Raw genomic sequence first — 22,157 nt, forward strand, 5'->3', positions numbered from 1 at the left:
CCTGCCTCGCTCCGACACGTACACGCAGCCTGCCTATGCGGGGATGAGATCCGCTTCTCTTGGTGACACAGCCGGTTCTGCACTTCGACCATATGATGCCATGCAGATGCCTGGCCGACGTCTTTCTTACACAGGGGCTGATGCTACACCAGACGAGGTTGAGGGACCAGCTGCTCGTCCCCGCCGAGAGACTCGAGCCCCTTCGTGTGGCACCGGCGGGAGATTGGGTCACGAGCACCCTTAGTCTTATGCTAGTTCATGTTACTTGTCTGTTTCACTGTTTAGTATTGTTGTCAGTTATTCCTTGTATTTTACGTATGCTGTTTAGTATTGTTTTACTTGTTTGTTTTACTGTTTAGTATTGTTTACTGTTTATGCTAGTTTGTAGTGGGTGTGCTATTTCGCTACTTTTAGCTAGTATGGAGTTACTTGATGTCTTCCTTGTACGCACGATTAATCTTAGTAATGATATCCTTGCATGTTATTATCGTTAAACCAAAACGAGAATGTAAATGTGAAAGAAACAACACCATCAACATCTTTTAAACAACAATAGACCAAACATTGGGGTCTTTTCCAGTACAGCGAAACAGAAACACTCAATAAACAAAATACATTAGATTTCATTCGATGAAACTTAGGTTGCAAAAGCATGCGAACAATGTCGCCTGGTATGTCCTGGTTACCTGCAAAGGCCGCACCTCTTCCCTGGTCCTGGCTCAACCTCGTCCATTTCATTCCGAATCCTAGTAGATACCGGACGGCCTTCCATTGTACGTCGTAGCAGGGGGTTGGGCCGGATAATTTGTCCTTCTGAAGGGGGCCACATCTCCTCATCGGGCATGGGCTGGAATTCTATTTGATAGACCCGAAACACGCTCTCAACGCGGTAGACTAAATCGACGTACTCTTGCCAGTCCAATCTCGCATATGCACACGCGGCCAGAGCATGTGCACAAGGATAATGCAACGCCTGGAAGTAACCACAATCACATCTGCGGTCACGGAGATTAACTCGAAAACGTGACTGCACTCCAACAGCAGCTATCTCGTCGACTGTGAATATAGTGGTTGCTCTATCATATGACGTCACCAACATCTGTGGAATCCCCTCACGGTTCGCAAGTATGGCTTTCTGCAAGAACTGTGAGAACACCTGACCACTTGCAATCTGCGCTTGTGCTTGCTGACCCTTCATGACGAATAACTCATTCAGGCGATGGTAAGTGGACTTCACAATTGCACACACTGGTAGATTTCTAGTGCCCTTGAGGACAGATTTGACACACTCAGAGAGATTCGTCATCATGTGACCGTATCGTCGGCCCTCATCTAGGTGTTGTAGCCATTTCGGTGGCTCTAGCCCTCGGATCCACTCTATCATCTGTGGAGATGTTATCGGATCCTCGCTACTGATTAGCTCCAGGTAGTACTGCGACTGCTCTTGCGTCTTCGAATATGCAGCATTAACAAGGTGTCTCTTGGCTTCCTTACTCTTGAAACTGGTTGCAAAGTTGGAGGCAATATGTCGTACACAGTACACATTGTGTTCCCAGCCACACCCGTCACGTTCCAATGTGGCCTTTATTGCCACATGCCTGTCGGATATAAGCAGAACTCCCGGCCGAGTTGCGACATGCCTCCTCAAATTGGTTAGGAAGAAGTACCATGAATCTGTGTTCTCTCTTTCGAAAAGTGCGAAAGCGACGGGTAGAATGTTATTATTCCCATCCTGTGCAATGCCCATGAGAAGGGTGCCTGCGTACTTACCATACAGGTGTGTTCCGTCCACCGAGAACAGCGGCTTACAGTGCCTGAAAGCTTCAATACACGAAGGGAATGACCAGAAAACCTGGTGAAACATGACACAACCACGGTCTAGTGTGTTCCCGACATAGTACGGCCGGGTTTGGAGGTCAACAATTGTCCCTGGTGGGAGAATGATTACTTACTAAAACATGTAAACGAAATTACGGCAATTAAAGATCAAATAACTTTCCATATTTAAATATATGTAATACCTGGGAGGAAAGCTTGCAGAGCATTGAGGTATCTACGCAGCTGGTCATACGATTCGTCCCAATCACCATATATCCTTGCGATTGCTTTCTGCTTCGCGTGCCAAACCTTCTTGTAAGACACCTTGTAACCGTATGCTGACTCAACTGATCCTTGCAACACCTTTACACAAATCGTCGCATCAGCATGCACCATGGGAAATATGTGCTGGCAAATGACGTTGCTATCGAGTTGAGCGTGGTCTTGAGACATTGTACTTGCCAAGCAACTGTGAGGCCCTTCGTACTTTCGGATTTTCCAAAATCTACAGGACCTTGTCTTTGCAACCCGTACCATCCAACGACATTGATCCCCGAAATGCTTGCATCGACAGACATACCTACTTTGGTCTGACTCGACAACCTTATATTCTGCACTCTTACGGATGTTGTAGTTTTTTACTGCTAGCATCGCTGTTTCGCGGTTAAGAAATTTCAACCCAATCTCGAGCTCCATCTCCCCTGACAACGGGTAGCTGCTCGGTCTGTCCTCTGCGTTAGTCGAATGCATTGCTCCCAGATTTAAGGATAGGTAGTGTGCCGGTGTGGAGGAAGATACACCACCACCTTCAGGTTCAACTCGTGTTGGAGGAACAGCATCGCCATGCAGAGGCTGAGTCTCTGGAACGACTTCTAGATCATCACCACTGAAATCTTCAATCTCATCCTCGTCAGACGTATATGCATTAGCAGCCTCTGAAACCCTATGCACCCCAAGATGTGTAAAATAGGCGGGTCGTGCTTCACAAATAGATACATTTTGTACCTGCGGAACGAATGCATTGAAGCTTGGACTTGGGGCCCTACTGGTATCCCGAACCAAACCAAAATTATCCACTGGTCGATTTCTGACACCCTCCACGTTATTCGAATTGAACGAGCTTCCACCAATGTCCTGAAGATTCAGACAAAGCTCCAACGAATAGATGCTTCCTATGCTGCGATGATAAGAAAACATCATCGACACATGCTGATCAGCTTTTATCTGCATTTTCTGATACGAAAACGAGTTGGCCACTGCAACCGGCATTCTGTAGGTCAGCTTCATGATTTCCTTTTTTCCAACCAATCCGGTATGCATCAGAATCAGATTCCTCAAATCTTGCAATGATGTTTGTGGTGGAATCATTATCCACAATGGATCGTCGCAAACGAATGTAATACCTTCTGCTGTATGAGAAATTTCTCCATTAGGATATATAATCATGTAAACATTCTCCGCAGCCATACAAATAGCAGACCAATATTACTACCTGGAAATTTTAAAGAAAGAATGAGGGTGCAGAGGTTCAGGGCTAGTTTGGAGTGTGAGAAGAGAGTGATAATGGTTCCTTTCGCCGTTGATCCACGAGCGTTTATATAGGAAAATTACGGTACCAATTCGTGGCCGGTACACCTGAGGTGCACCAATTCGTGCCCGCCCCCCTTGGAATACCCATTTCGTGGGTGCCAGCCACAAACTGGCTGCTCCCCCATTTCGTGTCCGACACAGCTGATATGGTCCCTACTTCTCTCTCTTCCATTTCGTGGCCGCCGAGATTGAGTTGGTCTTGCGTATTTCAGTCAATAATTTAAGCCATGCGTATTCCTGGAATTAATGTTTTTTCCATATTTATTTATATAAAAAAGCCTATCTTCGACATCCAGCATTAGCAAATATCAAACAAATACAAATGATGATGGTGACAATATGTACATATGAATTTTTTTCTTAAAGAATGAAAAAAATTATTATTTTCAAGAAAATAAAAAATAAAAAATATTAGTTACTAACATGTAACTTATTTTTATTCTCATATACTGTTTATGCAATATCTTGACGAACTACTCGTTTACATAAATTTAAATCTTTTAAATTTTAAATTTTTCTTTAGACAGTTCACCTAATATTTTGGGAAACTATCTCTTTAAGCCCTAGTTCGACTGTTCACTAGGAGAATAGTCTCCGATGTCCAGTTTGCCACGCTATAAATAGGAACTTTGTTGTTTATCTTTGCCAAACTTCTTCAAATATTATTAGTTACCCTATCTTTTTTCCTTTTTCTAATTTATAATATTATTATTGTTTAAATATTTAATTTCGATATTGTTATGCTATTATTATTTAAAAAGTTAAATTAGATAATGTTACTTAGAAGTAGTTTTTTAATTATTATAGGAATATTTATTTAGATTAGATAATAATATATAAAAATATATTTATATTAGATGAGTGCATATGATTTTAATTTCAATTTTAATTTAAAGTGTAGGTTATGAGAAAAATTAAGTTATGTTTAAGATTAACAAGTGACCAATACCTAAATGATAGGATAAATATTTCTTAATTATAATTTAAGTAGCACTACCTGACTATTTATTTAGATTAGCTGAATGTGATTCAAATTTTATTTGAATTTTAGTTTAGGTTTAGTACGTCATGATTATTTTATTTTTTATATTTGAAATGTTACATGACATATATCAATGAAGCACAATTTGCTAAGAGACTAGCTACGAGAAAAACCTGTGTAGACTAGATAAGGTTGATCATATTTTTAAAAGGTTTAGATAATTGGTATAAAATTTAAATTATGCATTTAATAAGTATAAAATTTATATTTTGGGACGTTTGAATTCTATATAAATTTTTGTTTTTTAGCCTACTAACTAGGGCATTAGGCACTTGACGAAATAAATTGACGCGGCCCAACAAATTTGCTAGGTCATACTTCAGACGAGAAGGTTCTGAACATGTGGCATACATAATTGAGTGAGATTATGATTGGACATTATTTGTTTTGGTCGAGAGGCGGCTGGAGTCAAACATGTTTTACTTGTCCTATATATATGAGTTGATTATTACCTTGCAGGATGTGGTTTATCATTTAAAATTTTTGACGGATGGGAATCCTATTATAGTGACTACATGACTAGCTGGGAGCTTTTCTATGAGGAATGGACCATGATGAAGTTGTGCTAGTAGTTTCTAAGAGTTGTACCAGGACCTACTGAGAAGCAGAATTAGAACAAGTGGAGCGTCAATATATCGTGGTTTAGAGATACATTATGTCAGGATTTGAAAGAGGACACAACGGATGAGCGATGTATGCAGTACACCCGAGGGTATATCAAGCAGATCATAGTGGTATTTTATATCCAGACGTGTCTAACTGTCGAGTTCACAAGAGGTGGCTGCCACTATTAAAGGATCTAGATTGGTGATGTCATCTATTTTGGGGTTCAATTGTTCTTGCCTTTTCGTACTAGCAGATGTGTCGAACCACAAACTAAAGGCAACAAAACTTAGTTGGATGCAGAGGTTTACTTCTCTCTTGGGCATATTATTGTATCACTGTATTTTTATCCCAAGGATTTGAAGAGTGGAGATTTCCTTTGCTCTAGAGTTATTTCTGCATTTGTTTTCTTTGTTTCGTTGTTCTCTAAGGAAAAGGATTGTAACTTTTAACAACTCATGAAATTGTAGGTGGGTAGGACACAAGCTGTCTCGGGACTGTAAGGATACTAGACTTTAAAGTTTGTGTTGCCTTATGCAGTATTTATTTGCCACTTTTATCGTACTGGGAACCCATGGGTTAGGGATTCTCATTATATATATAACTCTTATTTTTTAGATGCAGGTCCAAGTGCTCAACAGTGAGTTGGGATTTATCTGAGGGATGACAAAGATCTTTGTCTCCTCTGATTTACATTTTGTTTAGACTTTCTCCTCTTCTGTTTTGAAAAACTTATGAAATGTATTTAATCCTTTTGAAAACTTGCCTATAGAGGCCTTTGTATATCTTTTGGGAGAGATTAGGAGATATTGTTGTCAACTGCTTTTATTCTGTATCCTAACGGGCCTAAACTTCGCGAGTCGCAACTAGTGGCTATTTACTTATGTTATAAATCTATATTCTGTCTTTATCTTATTCTCCTTTATGCCTTTATCTTTATATCGCTTTTGATTCATGTTCTATCCTCTATTTTTTCGATACGTGAATGTTATGACTTCGCGATTTTATTTTACTCTTTTCAGGCTTCTCGTTAATACTTTCTTTCAAAATTTTATATATGTATGTATTATAATCCACCTTAAGAGTCATACCACCTTATTATCGATGACTTATGACTCGAGCATAAGGATTTGAATATTAGGGAGTTACAAAATGTGCATAGTAGACTAACAAAATTAATCAGTAGAAAATCATGCATGTACATAAAGCTCTAATTCTTGTCATCAGCACAAGCAAGACCTACTACATGACAGACGCTCAGAGCTTGTAATTGAAGCATAGTCAGTCCATTCTTCAGGCTCTACAGAAAAGATTACTCTGATACCATAACGTAACACCCTTACTATTAGAATGTCACGCTTCCGCCTATGCTACTCTGATAGCGAGGATATTACAACAACTTCTATATACTTAATAATAAAATAGGAGTCTTTAACTCAAAATCTTAAAGCTATTTTCTTTGAAAAATCAAAAGTTCCTTTTTTTACAACATATATATATATATATATATATATATATATATATATATATATAAACAAATTCAATCACAATCTTCATATACATATATATATATATATATATATATATATATATATATATATATATATATATATATATATAACATACGAGACTTCTCATACAAGTAACTTACAAATATTATAAACATATTGATAAACCACTATTTTATGGTTTATATTGTCTTTTATTGAGTGGTTTTATCAAGCTTCTCACCCACTTATTCATATGATTTGCATGTATTTACAATTCCTTCCTAAAAATATCCTATGATTAATAACTTGCTTCCTAAGGACCTTTTTGTTGTATATTTTTATCTTCCTTCGTACCATTTGATGCCTTGATCTGTGTGTTAAGTGTTTCAGGCTTCATAAGGGTAGGAATGGCTTAGAGAATGAAGAGGAAGTGTGCAAAAATGGAAGGAACATAAGGAATTAAGGAGATAACCAGCGAGAAGTCACGCGGTCGCATGGCTCACGCGACCGCGCGAAATGGAAGAAATCAGAGTGATGCGTTCGCGTGCCTGACGCGACCGCGCGGACTGGAAGCTGCACGAATGACGCAAATGCGTGGACGACGTGCATGCGTGGTACGAAAAATGCTGAGTGACGCGATCGCATGGACGTCGCGGCCGCGTGACGTGCGCAATCTGTAGAATTACAAAAGTCGCTGGCAGAGATTCTGGGCCGCATTTCAACCCAGTTTTCGGCTCAAAAACACAGATTAAAGTCAGGGAACATGCAGAGACTCAAGGAAGGAATTCATATCAGATCATAATTCAATTTTAGGTTTTAGATGTAGTTTTTAGAGAGAGAGAGATGTTCCCTCCTCTCTCTTAGGATTTAGGATTAGGATTCCTCTTAAAGGATTTAAGATTTCGACTCTTCATCAGGTTCAACATTCCTTTTACTTTATATTTCTCTTTTACTTCCAGATGCTTTAATGCTTATATTACTTATGTTGCCTATTTGGCTTATGAACTTTTCATGTTAGGATTTTCTTAATTAATATAATTTGAGGTATTTCAGACTTATGATTGTTTTCTCTAATTTATGTTATTGATGCTTGGGCTCTATCCAAATTATTTTTATTCAAGTAGATTTTATTCCCTTTTGGCTTTGGTTGATTAATTGGTAACTCTTGAGTTGTCAAACTCAGCATTGGTTGAAATTGGCAGATTCTAATTGATCTAGATCGCTCTAAAGCTAGTCTTCCCACAGGGATTGACTAGGACTTGAGGATCAAACTAATTAGTCCACTTGACCTTCCTTTGTTTAATAAAGGTTAACTAAGTGGGATTAAAACTCAATTCTCATCACACCTGATAAGGATAACTAGGATAGGACTTCCAAATTCTCATATCTGGCCAAGAGTTTATTTTACAGTTATATATTTATTTTACCTGTCAATTAACATACTTCTTCCTTACTTTCAAAACCCCCAATTTACAAGACTCATAACCAATCCGCGTCACAAGCGCCGGACAACTTATCCTGATCAGCCAAATATCTTATCTTTTCTTCCCCAAATCTAAATCTTTTCTTTCCCTTCGTATTTCTTCCTTCCTTCCTTTCTTTTTCTTTCTCTTTTTTTCCTTTCAATTGGTATTAAAAATTTATTTGGGTCATTATTTTGATTGTGGATTGTTAAAAAATTGCTTGACAATTATATATTATTTTTTTAAGGGTGCTTGCATGTTCAATTTAATATTTTCCATACCTTATTTAATATGCATGCTTTGTGTTTGTGAAAAAGCCCGTATGACATTGTGCATTCTTAATTATTCTATCCGTCTACTCTAATACCTGTTTTTCACAAAACTCTTTTCAATATTTTATTAATTAAATATAATTGTCAATACAAACGTTATTGTTAGTTTCTCATGACTAATAATACATTAAGACTTTTAACGCTTGATTTACGCTACTCATGCCTTTGCTAGCATGCCAATAAACATCTTGCATTTAATTGCCTCAATTTATCATGCCCTGTTTCCATTGTTATCCTAATTTCATGAAGTCGCGACCATATGTTAATGACATTCTTCTTTATTTTGGCATGATTATTACTCGTACTGCCCTCTCTCTTGCTCTATACCTTTGACTTCATGTCCCTTTCTCTTCTCCCTTTTCAGGATGGCCACCAGGAAGGGTTAAAAGAAAGACTCTACAACGAGCACCGGCTGAGGAACCACAACCCCCGCCACCTGCACATCTTTGCATGCACCGAGGACGGTGCAATCTTTAAGTGTGGGGAGGTCGATACCGATCTCCACGGGTTAGTTAGTCCCCTTCTCAATACCAATTTTTTTTTGTTCTTCAGTGTTGCATTTGCATATTTGTTTGATTTTGTGCATATTTTACCACTTGGTTGAAGTAACATTTTCTTTTTCAAGAAAATTTTTATAGTATTTCACTAATTTAAATTAAAAACTTTTTGAAAAAATTTGTATGAAGAAATATTATTTTGGAGCATAGTTTAGAGCTCGAACACACAAAACCAGTGAAATTTTGAGCCTATTTGATTGGTTGCATTTTATCAACCAATATTTTATTTTTGGTGTGTGTTTTTCCCTCTAAAATTGTGATCTTTGTCTTGCTTAATTCTATATTTCCATTATTTGATGTATGCATGCACTTATATGATTGAGACCTTATTTCACTGAGCTTACATACCCATATGGCCTTACCCTTTTATTATCCTTTGCAAACCAATGTTGAGCCTATTATACCCCTTTGTTCTTTACTTTAGCTCATCACTAACTCTAAGCGGAAAACAATAATGTCCTTAATTTGAATCCTTGATTAGCTTAGACTAGTGAAAGTGCTCATGAATTAAGTGTGGAGAAAGTGGGTTTGGAAACGTTTGGTTTGGGAATTGAGTATGTTAGACTTTGTATGAAAATGTGAAAAATGTTAAGAACATATTATTGCATTCAATACTTTAATCATATGCATCGAGAAAAATAAAAGAAAAATAATAAAAAAAGAAGAAGAGAAAAATAAAAAGAAAAAAAGTGAAAAAGAAAAGAAAAAAAAGCAAATAATAAAAGGAGACAAAATGCCCCAAAGTAAGTGTTGGTATCAATGCATATGTACTGAACTCAAATTTAGAATGCATGAATATGTGGAAAATACAGTTAATGGGTAGTTCTTGATTTTCTATTACATGGATTGTCTTAAGTTAGGTGGAAAGTTTATGTTAATTAAGGATTCAGATTTTAGTCCACTTGGCCAAATACAATCCTACCTTGACCCTAACCCCATTACAACCCTTAAAAGACCTCTTGATTTGTGTATTGGTGCATTAAATTTTTGTTGATTGTTAGATGAAGAGCAAGCTATAGAAAGCAAGATTAGTAGAGAATTGAGAGAATTGACCCTAGACACTTGAGAGTTAGAATGATATACACTACCAGTAAGGGTTCAGTGCTTAATTCTATATTCCCTGCTTTCATGAGCTATCTTCTTCTTGCAAGTTATTTGTATTGTATTTTGTGATTTGAATTAGTGAAATCCAGCTCATATTTATTCTTGAAAGATTTATTTACTTTTTCACCAAGTAGGTAGAATCATTTTAGCATGTAGTTGCATTCGCATTCATAGGTTGCATTGCATGAGTCTTGCCTTTCCCTACTCATTTATTTAGTCTCCTTGAGTTTAGCATGAGGACATGCTAATGTTTAAGTGTGGGGAGGTTGATAAACCACTATTTTATGGTTTATATTGTGTTTTATTGAGTGGTTTTATCAAGCTTCTCACCCACTTATTCATATGATTTGCATGTATTTACAATTCCTTCCTAAAAATATCCTATGATAATAACTTGCTTCCTAAGGACCTTTTTGTTGTATATTTTTATCTTCCTTCGTACCATTCGATGCCTTGATCTGTGTGTTAAGTGTTTCAGGCTTCATAAGGGTAGGAATGGCTTAGAGAATGAAGAGGAAGCGTGCAAAAATGGAAGGAACACAAGTGACGCGTTCGCGTGCCTGACGCGACCGCGCGGACTGGAAGCTGCACGAATGACGTGAATGCGTGGACGACGCACACGCATGGTACGAAAAACGCTGAGTGACGCGATCGCATGGACGACGCGGCCGCGTGATGTGCACGATCTGCAAAATTACAAAAGTCGCTGGTAGAGATTTTGGGCCACATTTCGACTCAGTTTTCGGCCTAGAAACACAGATTAAAGTCAGGGAACATGCAGAGACTCAAGGAAGGAATTCATATCAGATCATAATTCAATTTTAGGTTTTAGATGTAGTTTTTAGAGAGAGAGGTTCTCTCCTCTCTCTTAGGATTTAGGATTAGGATTCCTCTTAAAGGATTTAGGATTTCGACTCTTCATCAGGTTCAATATTCCTTTTACTTTATATTTCTCTTTTACTTCCAGATTCTTTAATGCTTGTATTACTTATGTTGCCTATTTGGCTTATGAACTTTTCATGTTAGGATTTTCTTAATTAATATAATTTGAGGTATTTCAGACTTATAATTGTTTTCTCTAATTTATGTTATTGATGCTTGGGCTCTATCCAAATTATTTTCATTCAAGTAGATTTTATTCCCTTTTGGCTTTGGTTGATTAATTGGTAACTCTTGAGTTGTCAAACTCAGCAGTGGTTGAAATTGGCAAATTCTAATTGATCTAGATCGCTCTAAAGCTAGTCTTCCCACAGGGATTGACTAAGACTTAAGGATCAAACTAATTAGTCTACTTGACTTTCCTTTGCTTTAGTAAAGGTTAACTAAGTGGGATTAAAACCCAATTCTCATCACACCTGATAAGGATAACTAGGATAGGACTTCTAATTTATCATATCTTGCCAAGCGTTTATTTTATAGTCATTTATTTATTTTTCTTGTCAATTAAATTACTTGTTCAACCCTTTTAAAAATCCCAAAATATACCTTTGCATAACCAATAATAAGAACATACCTCCCTACAATTCCTTGAGAAGACGACCCGAGGTTTGAATACTTCGGTTTATAAATTTATTGGGTTTTGTTACTTGTAACAACCAAAACGTTTGTACGAAGGGATTTTCTGTTGGTTTAGAATCTATACTCACAACGCGACTATATTTTTACAAATTCTTTACTAGCAAAAATCCTAACGTCACATATATATCATTACAACTCCTATCCCTCTCTATAGAAATATAATAACAAATGCAAGGAAAAACCTATAACTAATATATAAATATACAACACAACCAGAGGCGTAGAAGAAACTCCATAAAAATCCAAGTCCGTCCTGAAAAGAGAAGTCTGTAGAGGTGAGAACCTAACCATACGGTCTCATCAGAGAAGTTCAGAATTGTTATAAGAGGATACGTATAAAGAAATGAAGGAATTTCAAACGTAAATGATTATCGCTCATCTTATGAATCTTTTTTTAAAATCAATAATTATCCAAAATCTAATTTTATATTTTAATTTATAAAAAGACTCAATTAAATATAATATCCAAAAAACTTCACTACATACTAACGAACTATTCCAACTAGACTTACTCATAATTCAACTAATCACGACCTCTAGCCCAAAATAAAGTCAAAATCATGGCCTCTGGCCTAGCATATAATCAATTCATTGCCTCTGGCCCAACATATAATCAATTCATGGTCTTCGACCTAACATATAATCAAATCGTGGCTTCCAGCCCAACATATAACCAAATCACCGCCTCCGACCAATTGTATAATCAAATCACACTCAAACCACCATAATCCAAACCAACCAGTCACAATCACAAGTAATGAAGTTCAAACACAATCTAGAGCAATTACAACAAGTATGGTAATTAGTAGTTAAACAAAAATATTCACATAAGCAAAGTAAATACAATATGCATACCCAAACAATGTCACATAAATGCATATGATGCATGCATGTCCTACTGGCCATGAGCTCACGTGTCAGTTATCTTGCCAGAACTCGATACATCTGATAGATAACTCGAATATTATCTCTCGTGTGTATTCAGGGATATAGTGACCGCCAACTCTCGGGATATAGTGCCTGCCACACCGCTAGAATATAGTACCCGCCATACTCTTGGGATATAGTACCCGCCCCTCTCAGGATATAGTGTCCACCACACTTCTACACACCAAGAGAATTTATTATCAAGGATATAGTGCCCGACACACTTTCGAGATATCGTGCCTGGTACACTTTTCTCAATTGGAATATAATCCCCATGCACGCTCTCGAGATATAGTGCCCGGCACACTTTTCAATCATAATCACTTCGTAGGCTAATGTACCAAAATTTCATAATCCTCAATTTCAATTTCATTCTTAAGTTGAAAACGTTTTCAAAGGACCTATAAATCATTCCATTTTGCTAAATTAAATTCAAATACTTCAACTTTTCTAAAATATCTCAAAACTTTTTTTCAAAGAGTCAAAAACTCCTTTATTCTCAAATACACATTTACATCACTTTATTTTAATTAAAATCCTCAAAACATAATTCTTTAAATTAAATCATTTCATTAAAACTCATTTTTACGTTAACCAACCCCCCAACTAACTTCAAAACCATTTAAAGTTTAAATCTCTTTCAGAAGACTAAAAAATCATCCTGTTTGCAATTCAAAATCTTAACTGAAACAACATAACCATTTATTCTTTAATAATACGTTAAAATTTGCTAAAATACCTCAAAACATACTCTTTTCTTTAGTAAAAATCAAAATCAAATAAAATAGTTCTTTAATCAAATTAACCAAAATAAAACTTCCAACTTCTCATAAAAATTTCTGTAGCATCTTCTTTAAAATTCGAACTATTGCCATCCTTCAAGGGTCCCATCCAAACCATTTCTCAAACCCTTCTCAACCATTTTTGAATGTCAAACCATATCAAACATCAAATCATCTTTAATATTAAATCATTTTTAATATCAAATCATTTTTCAATCTTTTACAATGGGTTCAAAACCAAATCATTTCTCAATAAAACAAACAAATCATATTTCCAAATCAAGCTTTCATTAACTACCACAATACCAATTCAATAATCAGAAATAGCTACAATCCAACCATAGTCATAACAACTTTAACCAAGCACAAAACCTAACTCCTTTCGTCAATTACTCATCACGTTTCACTTTCCCAATCAATACACTATTATCAGGCAACCACTTCAGCAACAACCAAATAAACATCTTCAATCAATTAATAACCAACCAAGCAAGAAATTATATTCAAGACAACTCAATTCAATCCACAAACTTACGAAATTAAAAAAAATATACTTTTCACATTAATATCGACTTGTAATAATTCTTGAAAGTAAAATGAGTTTAAGAAAAAATTCTTAACTCGAATAGTCAAAATTCGAAAGCTATAAAATACGTCAAAACCGCTTTTTCTCCCATCCCACAGCAGCGGCAACACTTTCGACTGCTCCTGCAGCAGCAGCGGCAAGACTTTTGATCGCTTCTGTAGCAGCAGCAAGCATCAAACACCACATCGCAAAATCCTCAACAAACTATAATAGAATGCTAAGGACGGAAGTTTTAAAATAAGAAATTTACTGTACTCAGAAAAGAACCAAAGAATGCTGAAACAGCGAGTTCAGTGGCGACTTCCGTTGATGTCAACACCATTGTCCAGCAGCTAGAGGCGGGCGGAGCCCACAGCGACGGCGGCAACAGAACAGTGACCCAAACAACACCGTGTAACTCGCCGGTGACCATGGCAGTAGAAACAGCATCTCCTCTCTCCCACGCGAGCTCCTTGGTGGCGGCTGCAACCCACTACGATGATGACGATGCTTCCCACGGCAAGCCCTAGCAACGACAGTGACAACGGACCTTGGTGATGACGGCGACAGCGTCGAGGACGAAGCTGTCTTCTTCTTTGTCACACATTTCTCTCTCTCTCTGCGTCGTGCTCTCTCGTGCTCCCCTCCCTCCTCCTCGCGACAGCAGCAGTGATGGCCTAGCAGCGGTGGAGCGCGACGACGGCTTGGAAGCATCGGCATCCTCCTCGCTGGCGTCGTCTCCCCCTCTCCTATCTTCTTCTCCTTTGCAGCGCATCTCTCCCTCCTTTTTTTCTTTCCTTTTTGTTTGTGTGTGTGAAGAGGAGTGAGTATGAAATGAGTGATGGTGGAAAGAGAGTGTGTTAGGATTTTGGTTAAGGTAAGTTTGGGAATTATGGTTTGTATATAAAATTAGGATAATAATAAAATTTGGGAATATTAATAAAAATTAAGGGATAGAGTATAAATTTAAAACCAAATTAAATACAAAATAATTATCTTTGAAATACCATTTAATTATCAATTTATAAACTATTTTCAATTAAATACTAATTCAATAAAAATTGGAGATAATCAAATTGATTTTTTTATTCATAAAATAATACAAAAAATCTAAATATTCAAAATTAATCATATTAAATTTTTATTATTTTTCAATTACTAAAATTTTAAATTTTAAAAACAAAAATTATTCAATTAATATAAAAATCTCTAAAAATATAACTTTAAATAAATATAATAAATCATCAAAAAATATTATTTAATTTTTAAAAATATGAATTCTTACCCTGTCTACTGAAAATTTGGACAAAATTAAGAAAAGGCCATCAATTTTTGACCGACATATATCTTAGAATTTAAGTCTAGTCAAAATAAGAAAAATAATACATAAAAAATTAGCTTTGATAATAAAATTAAAGAGTAAAGTATCGTTTTTGTTCTCAACATTTGGGGTAAGTCCTAAAGTTGTCTCTAACGTTTTAATCATTCTATTTAAATCCTTAACGTTTCAAAATTGACTCAATGTTGTCCTGCCGTTAGGAATCCGTTAACAGAATTGATGGCAGGACAAAATTGAGACGATTTTGAAACGTTAGGACAACATTGAGTCAATTTTAAAATGTTAGGAACTTAAATAGGATAATTAAAATGTTAGGGACAACTTTAAGATTTATCCCAAACGTAGGGATAAAAACAATAATTTACTCAAAATTAAATCAAAACAATAAAATGCCTTGGCTCTAGTATCATCGAAGTAATACATAAAGTTCATAACACGCAACAAAAGACAGTTTTAGGAATACATACAATTCAAATGATGTTGAAATAATAATACTATTTACTATAGTATAGGATTCTTTGATCATTTGGCTTTATGTAAAAGCCAAGTGGCTAAACATCTTCAAAATACGACATCTTTTCATTTTTTGTAGAGTGTTTATGTTGGTTATTATTATTGTGGATTCTCAACCCATATATATGAGACTATTTACTTCAATGGATTCCACATTCTCACTGGTTATCTTCCCCTTTCTCCTATCATGAAGAATTCAATGTTATACTTTTCATTTGCTCTTCTTTATACTTTTCTCTTATCAACACATGTCTTAACTCATGAAATACCAAATAATGGTGAGTCATTTTTTTATTTTATTTCTTTAACTTTTGTAATGAGTTTTAGGATAATTATCTAAATTTTTCAAATTTTAAAATATACATACTAGTCTTTAACATTTATCTTTATTAGACAATACAATCTCTCTCAAATTGATTCGAATAGTAAAATACAAAATAAATTTTAAATTATTAAAAAATTTTAAAATAATTTCTAAAAAACTTTAAAAATTTAAACAGTCATTTTAATTAAACGAATTAAATTAAAAAAAGACTGATTTGTCTAATATAAGTAAATTTTAAAGATTGTTTTGGGTATTTTAAAACTTAAAAGACTAAAGCATCTAATATTAAAAATTTTAGAGATTAATTTAAATAATTACTTTCAATTTAATTTTCAATTTTAAAAGAATGATTGCAATTATAACTTACATTTTTCCTCTATTCACCAGAGGAGAGAATTCCTGCGCAAAATAACGATGCATGGCCTTATGAGTTAGAAGGTTCAACAAGTAACTCAATTGGTTATTATCTTCCCAGTGACTACTTTCAAGAAGCTAATCCTTCTTTGGTACCTAACGCTAAAAAGGGTCACTATACTACTCGTTTGATTGGCTATACTCCCAGTGACTATCAACTTGACAAAACAATGATAGATATTAATTTTCCGGGTGGTAGAATAAATTTCCCTTGGCCATTTTCAAGTTCTATGTTTGTGACACCAAAAACTGAAGCAAGCCCTCTTTATACTACTACTTCGACTAGTTACCATCCTGCCAATCAATATCCATCATACTTCGGAGATACTGGTGAGGATTTTTTTTTCCCCTCTTTTAATGTCTATCTTTTTTAGTACCTTAAATTTTTGACATAAGTGGTCTAATTTATTTCAAAATTGATGAATAATGTTAGGAAATTAATTTTTTTCAGCCAATTTTAATCAATGTGTTTAAAATTATTTTGTTTATCTTAAATTATATACTCTAAATTATAAATCTTTAATTCTAAATTTTAAATTATAAATTATAAATCTAAAAATTTTCAAAAAAAATTTAAGTTAAAAAAATAACTCATGTTGGCTAACTAAAATTTGATTCCTTATATATATATTTTTTTAAAAATAATCAGAAGACTCTCTTATCATATATTAGCATACATTTTAGCCAATTTTACAACGTTATAAAAGTATATAACTTGTTTAAACTATTATTTGTGAAAATCATTTTATTTATATATTTTTCAAAACTAATGAAAAATTCATTATTATTAGAAAACCCAATGTCTTATATTCTAGTCATATATTGGCTTAATATAAGTGGTTCATAATGGAATTTTAGGGAACGAAAAGCTACATATGTGTTTTATTGCTTCTTAAAGCATCAAGCAAGTTTAAAACTTTTATTGTGTATTGTTATCGTAAGATTTTTTAACTTGAATCCTCTAATTATTGTAACAAATAAAATTGCTGAATCAGAGAATCCTAAAAGTAGAAGAACGATGAGAAATCGTAAATTTATGATGGAGCCTTCGGAAGTTAATGAAAAGTTTACTCCTATTTTTCCAAGAAAGACTTCCAACATGATACATGGCGGTAAAGGATATGGAGACATTGATGAGGAGACAACAACCTAATACCAACCTATCAATCATATACATATGTAACCAAATATATAATAATATCGATATGGGGTGTCTTACGACTTATTTATATATGAACCTTACTATCTGGTTATTATGCTATGCATTTCTTTCTTGTCATCTCTGATTTGGTCATTAACCTAAATCAATATTTGATGTTATGAAATAAGTATGGTTTTAATATAAAATTATTTGCTTGTTCGATAATAATTTTAATTTAATCTTGAAATTTTAATTTTAGTATCTCAGTCAAACATTAAAGCAATAACTGGATTTATAATGATGGATTTATCTAAAGAACAACTATATATGACAAATAAAATTATCATTTTATCCAATACTTAATCAACACTAAATTTTAAATATTAAATTTTAAATCCTAAATCTTAATAATACAAAATAAAGTGTTGGCCTAAAATATTAACTAATATTAATAAAAAATACAGTTATATTACACATTTATGTAATTTTGTATCCAAGTTCATTCAAGTTGGTCCAATACCAAAAAAATTCAATACCATTAAATGAAATGTGAAATACACACACTCAACACACACGAAACCGCTCTTACCCAACGCTTCTTCTCTTCTTCTTCTTCTTCTCACGCTCGTTTACGCACGGAGCGTCTTCTTCTTCGCCTTCTTCCTCCTCTTCCTCCTCATTCTCCTCCTTCTTTTTCACATCATTCCTCCTTCTTTTTCACATCATTTCTTCTTTACGTGTTTTCTCCTTATCGTCATTCTTTTGTTGTTATTGCTGTATTTTTTTCTTTTCCTCCTTCTCTCTCTGGTGAAGAAGCAGTAGAAGGTGAGGATGAAGAGTTTTGAATTGTGCAGAATAGAAATGAATCGAACATGTTATTATGGTGAAACAATTAACATCTTTCTGTATAATGAACCGAACATGTACTCATGGTGAAACAATTGTATAATATTGAGTGAACGAAACATAATCCATTATATAAAATCAAATTCAAATAGCTTTCTGCATAACGAACCAAACACAGTACTCATGGTGAAACAATTGTATAATACTGAGTGAACGAAATATAATCCATTATATAAAATCAAATTCAAACAGCTCTACCTATAATTTACATATTATCAATTCAATTCAATTCAATTCAGTACATCTCCGTCCATTCATTTCAATTCAAATTAGCAATTGCATTCCATTCGATTCGATTCAAAATTGAATAATCCAAACTTTGTCAGTTTGATTCGTTTCAGAAGAATAATCCAAATCGCTCTCATTCAACTGATTTGAAGTTGTGTCATTCATTGTTTCGATTCAGAAGTGCAGATCGAAGAAGAAAAACGAAAAAGATTCGGAAGAAGATAAATGCAACGTAACCAGATCGAAAGAAGAAAACGAGAAGATGAATGCGACCAGAGGAGAACGACGAAGGCAATACATATCAATAAGAAAAAATGCACGTTGACCAAAGCTTTAAGTTGCAGCACATTATATGTAGCGCGTGTATGACAAACGAGTAAGGGGGGAGAGAAGCACATCTAACCCATATTATTTGAATAACTTGGATACATTTTTTATATAGACATAAAACAATATTATAAAAAATATTGACCTCTTAACTATTTTTTTATCTAAAGTTTTATGTAATTAAATAACATATCTTAGACACCCAACATCAACAACTATTAAACAAAGACAAATACAAATAATAACAGTGACAATATGTACATACTGGAATTTTTTTCTTAAAGAATGAAAAAATTTTATTATTTCCAAAAAGAAAATAACCCCCAATGTCCGGTTTACCGCGCAATAAATGGGACCCCTTCGTCGTTTATCTTGGTCAAACTTCTTCAAATATTATTTTTACCCTATCTTTTTTATTTTTTCTAATTCATAATTTTATTATTGTTTAAATATTTAATTTAGATATTGTTATGATATAATTATTTAAAAAGTTAGGTTAGATAATGTTACCTAAAAGTAGTTTTTAGTTATTATAGGAATAATTATTTAGATCATCAGATAATAATGTATAAAAATAAATATTTATATTAGATGAGTGCATGATTTTAATTTCAATTTTAATAGAGTGTATTTAAATTGTAGGTTATGAGGAAAATTAACTTATGTTTAAGATTAACAAGTGACCAACCAATACGTAGAGGGTAGAGGATAGGATAAATATTTTTTAATTATAATTTAAGTGCCATTACTTGACTATTTAGATTAGCTTAATGTGATCGAAATTTTATTTGAATTTTAGTTTAGATTTAGTACGTCATGATTATTTTATTTTTTATATTTGAAGTGTTACATAGCGTGTATCAATGGAGCACAATTTGCTAAGAGGCTATGAGGAGAATTTGTATAGACTAGATAGGATTGATCATATTGTTGGAAGGTTTAGACAACTGATATAAAATTTAAATTATGTATTTATTGCATATAAAATTTGTATTTTTGGGAGCTTGAATTCTATATAAGTTTGTGTTTTTTAGCCTACTAAGATGTTAGACACTTGATGAAATAAATTAACATAGTCCAACAAGTTTGTTAGGTCATATTTCATACGAACATGCTTTGAACATGTGGCATACATGATTGAGTGAGATCATGATTGGACGTTGCTTGTTTTGATTAAGAGGTGACAGCGAAAGTCAAACACGTTTTATTTGCCTACATGAGTTGATTATTATCTTGCAGGATGTGGCTTATTAGTTAGAACTTCTGATTGATGGAGATCCTGCTTTAGTGGCTACATGACTAGCTGAGAGCTTTTCTATGAGGGACGGACCATAATGGAGTTATGCTAGCAGTTAATAAGAGCTGTAATAGGACCCACTGAGAAACAAGATCAGAATAAGTGGAGCATCAATATATCGTGGTTTAGAGATATGATATGCCAGGATTTGGAAGAGGACACAACGGATGAGCGATGAAAGCAGTACACCTGAGGGTATATCAAGCAGATCATAGTAGTATTTTGTATTTGGACATGTCTGACTGTCGAGTTCACAAAAGGTGGCTGCCACTATTGAAGGATCTAGATTGGTGTGGTCATCTATTTTGGGGTTTAATTGTGCTTGACTTTTCGTACTAGCAGACGTGTCGAACAATAAACTAAATGCAACAAAACTTAGGTGGATGTAGAGGTTTGCTTCTCTCTTGGACATATTATCATATCATTGCGTTTTTACCCCAAGAATTTGAAGAGTGAAAATTTCTTTTGTCCAGAATTATTTCTGCATTTCTTTTCTTTGTTTTATTGCTCTCTAAAGAAAAGAAAGTGTAACTTTTAACAATTCATAAAATTGTAGCTGGGTGGGACACAAGCTATCTTAGGGCTCTAAGGATACTAGACTTTGGAGTTGCAGAGGAGTTCTCAACAACATTGGGATAAATGACGTAGGTAATCAATATATTTGTATATAAGTATAGACGTGTTCTTTTTTTTTTTACCAATTGCCTTGTTATTGATTGAATTTACATCACAACTTTGATTTGCGTCTGTCACAATAGTATTTGTGACGTATTTTTAGTGGGTGCATGTAGTGTTGGTTAATTTGGGAGACCAACAGAATCACGTTGTAGGCCACATACCACATGATCTACCTGTTTATACTCTGGATCCTCCATAGTTGCATCAACCAAAGGATGATGATCTGCCATAGGTGCGACCTCGAGGGGGGTGACGGGATAGGGTGCGTCCTATGCCTGGCCAAGCTAGAGCAGCTTGTAGATGATGATATTAGGGAGTTGTGATTCACAAATGTCATGCTTGCGGATTATTTGACCTTCGAGCCACCATGTCTGACACAGTCATCATATATCTGTTGGGTCAGTGCGAATTATAAGTTTGTGAAGTAGTTTATCTCTTCATTTTTCTCAATAGATATATCCATGGGTTCAACATCTACTTCATCACCATCAGATAAAGGATTAATTTGATTAGGATCAGTCATTCGTTCTCCAACTATAAAACCCTTATGGCTTTCAAAATCTGCTTACACCATGTTATCTGGTAGTGGATTCGAATATGTATTAGACGCCGCAATGCTACTTTCGGGTGGTTGATGACAAGTCATCTTATACTAGTTTTACTAGCATTTTTCCTTGCTTTTGTTAAGTTTTATGCACTTTCTTGCACAATAAGTAAGTGATTGGAGTGGAATTCCATGTTTATCTTGATTTAATCAAACATCATTAATTTTATACAAAATCATGAGATTTATGCAAGAATTAAGTGATTATTATAAACGATGTAATTTCTTATGATTTTGGTGAGACCTTGATTTCTTGTTTAATTGATTTTAGGTGAGAAAATGAAGAAAAGGAGAAGCACTCCAGAGTAACCTTGCATTCAAAGAAAGAACGCACGCTCACTTGCGACGCGCACGCGTACAGGACGCCTACATGTCAGGAGCAATTTTCGAAGATCCACGCACACGTATGCATGACACGTACGTGTGGTAATGGTTGGCGCTCGTTTTCAAAAGAGATCGCTACGTTCAGTACGCCAGTGTTTTCAGGCAAATTGAAATTTGGAAGTGAAGTTCTGCAATCGACGCGCACGCATG

The 22,157-nt window shown here is 34.7% G+C and overlaps 1 protein-coding gene across 1 annotated transcript; it reads left to right on the plus strand.

Moving 5' to 3' along the window:
- The first annotated feature begins 15,814 nt into the window (after positions 1–15,814).
- Positions 15,815–17,721, plus strand: LOC112712972 (uncharacterized). The gene is made up of 3 exons (XM_025765800.2): positions 15,815–15,981; positions 16,416–16,772; positions 17,438–17,721. The coding sequence occupies exons 1-3, from the start codon at positions 15,891–15,893 to the stop codon at positions 17,593–17,595; spliced, it is 606 nt and encodes a 201-aa protein (XP_025621585.1). The 5' UTR covers positions 15,815–15,890; the 3' UTR covers positions 17,596–17,721.
- Positions 17,722–22,157: the final 4,436 nt, after the last annotated feature.

This window comes from Arachis hypogaea, chromosome 9, assembly GCF_003086295.3.
Source record: "Arachis hypogaea cultivar Tifrunner chromosome 9, arahy.Tifrunner.gnm2.J5K5, whole genome shotgun sequence".
Classification (NCBI taxonomy): Eukaryota; Viridiplantae; Streptophyta; class Magnoliopsida; order Fabales; family Fabaceae; genus Arachis; species Arachis hypogaea.

Excerpts from the sequence above, each read along its gene's own strand:
- LOC112712972 (XM_025765800.2), top strand. The coding sequence starts at position 15,891 with ATGAAGAATTCAATGTTATACTTTTCATTTGCTCTTCTTTATACTTTT. Across the intron at positions 15,982-16,415 it reads TCATGAAATACCAAATAATG|AGGAGAGAATTCCTGCGCAA; the intron begins GTGAGTCATTTT and ends TCTATTCACCAG. Across the intron at positions 16,773-17,437 it reads ATCATACTTCGGAGATACTG|AGAATCCTAAAAGTAGAAGA; the intron begins GTGAGGATTTTT and ends TTGCTGAATCAG.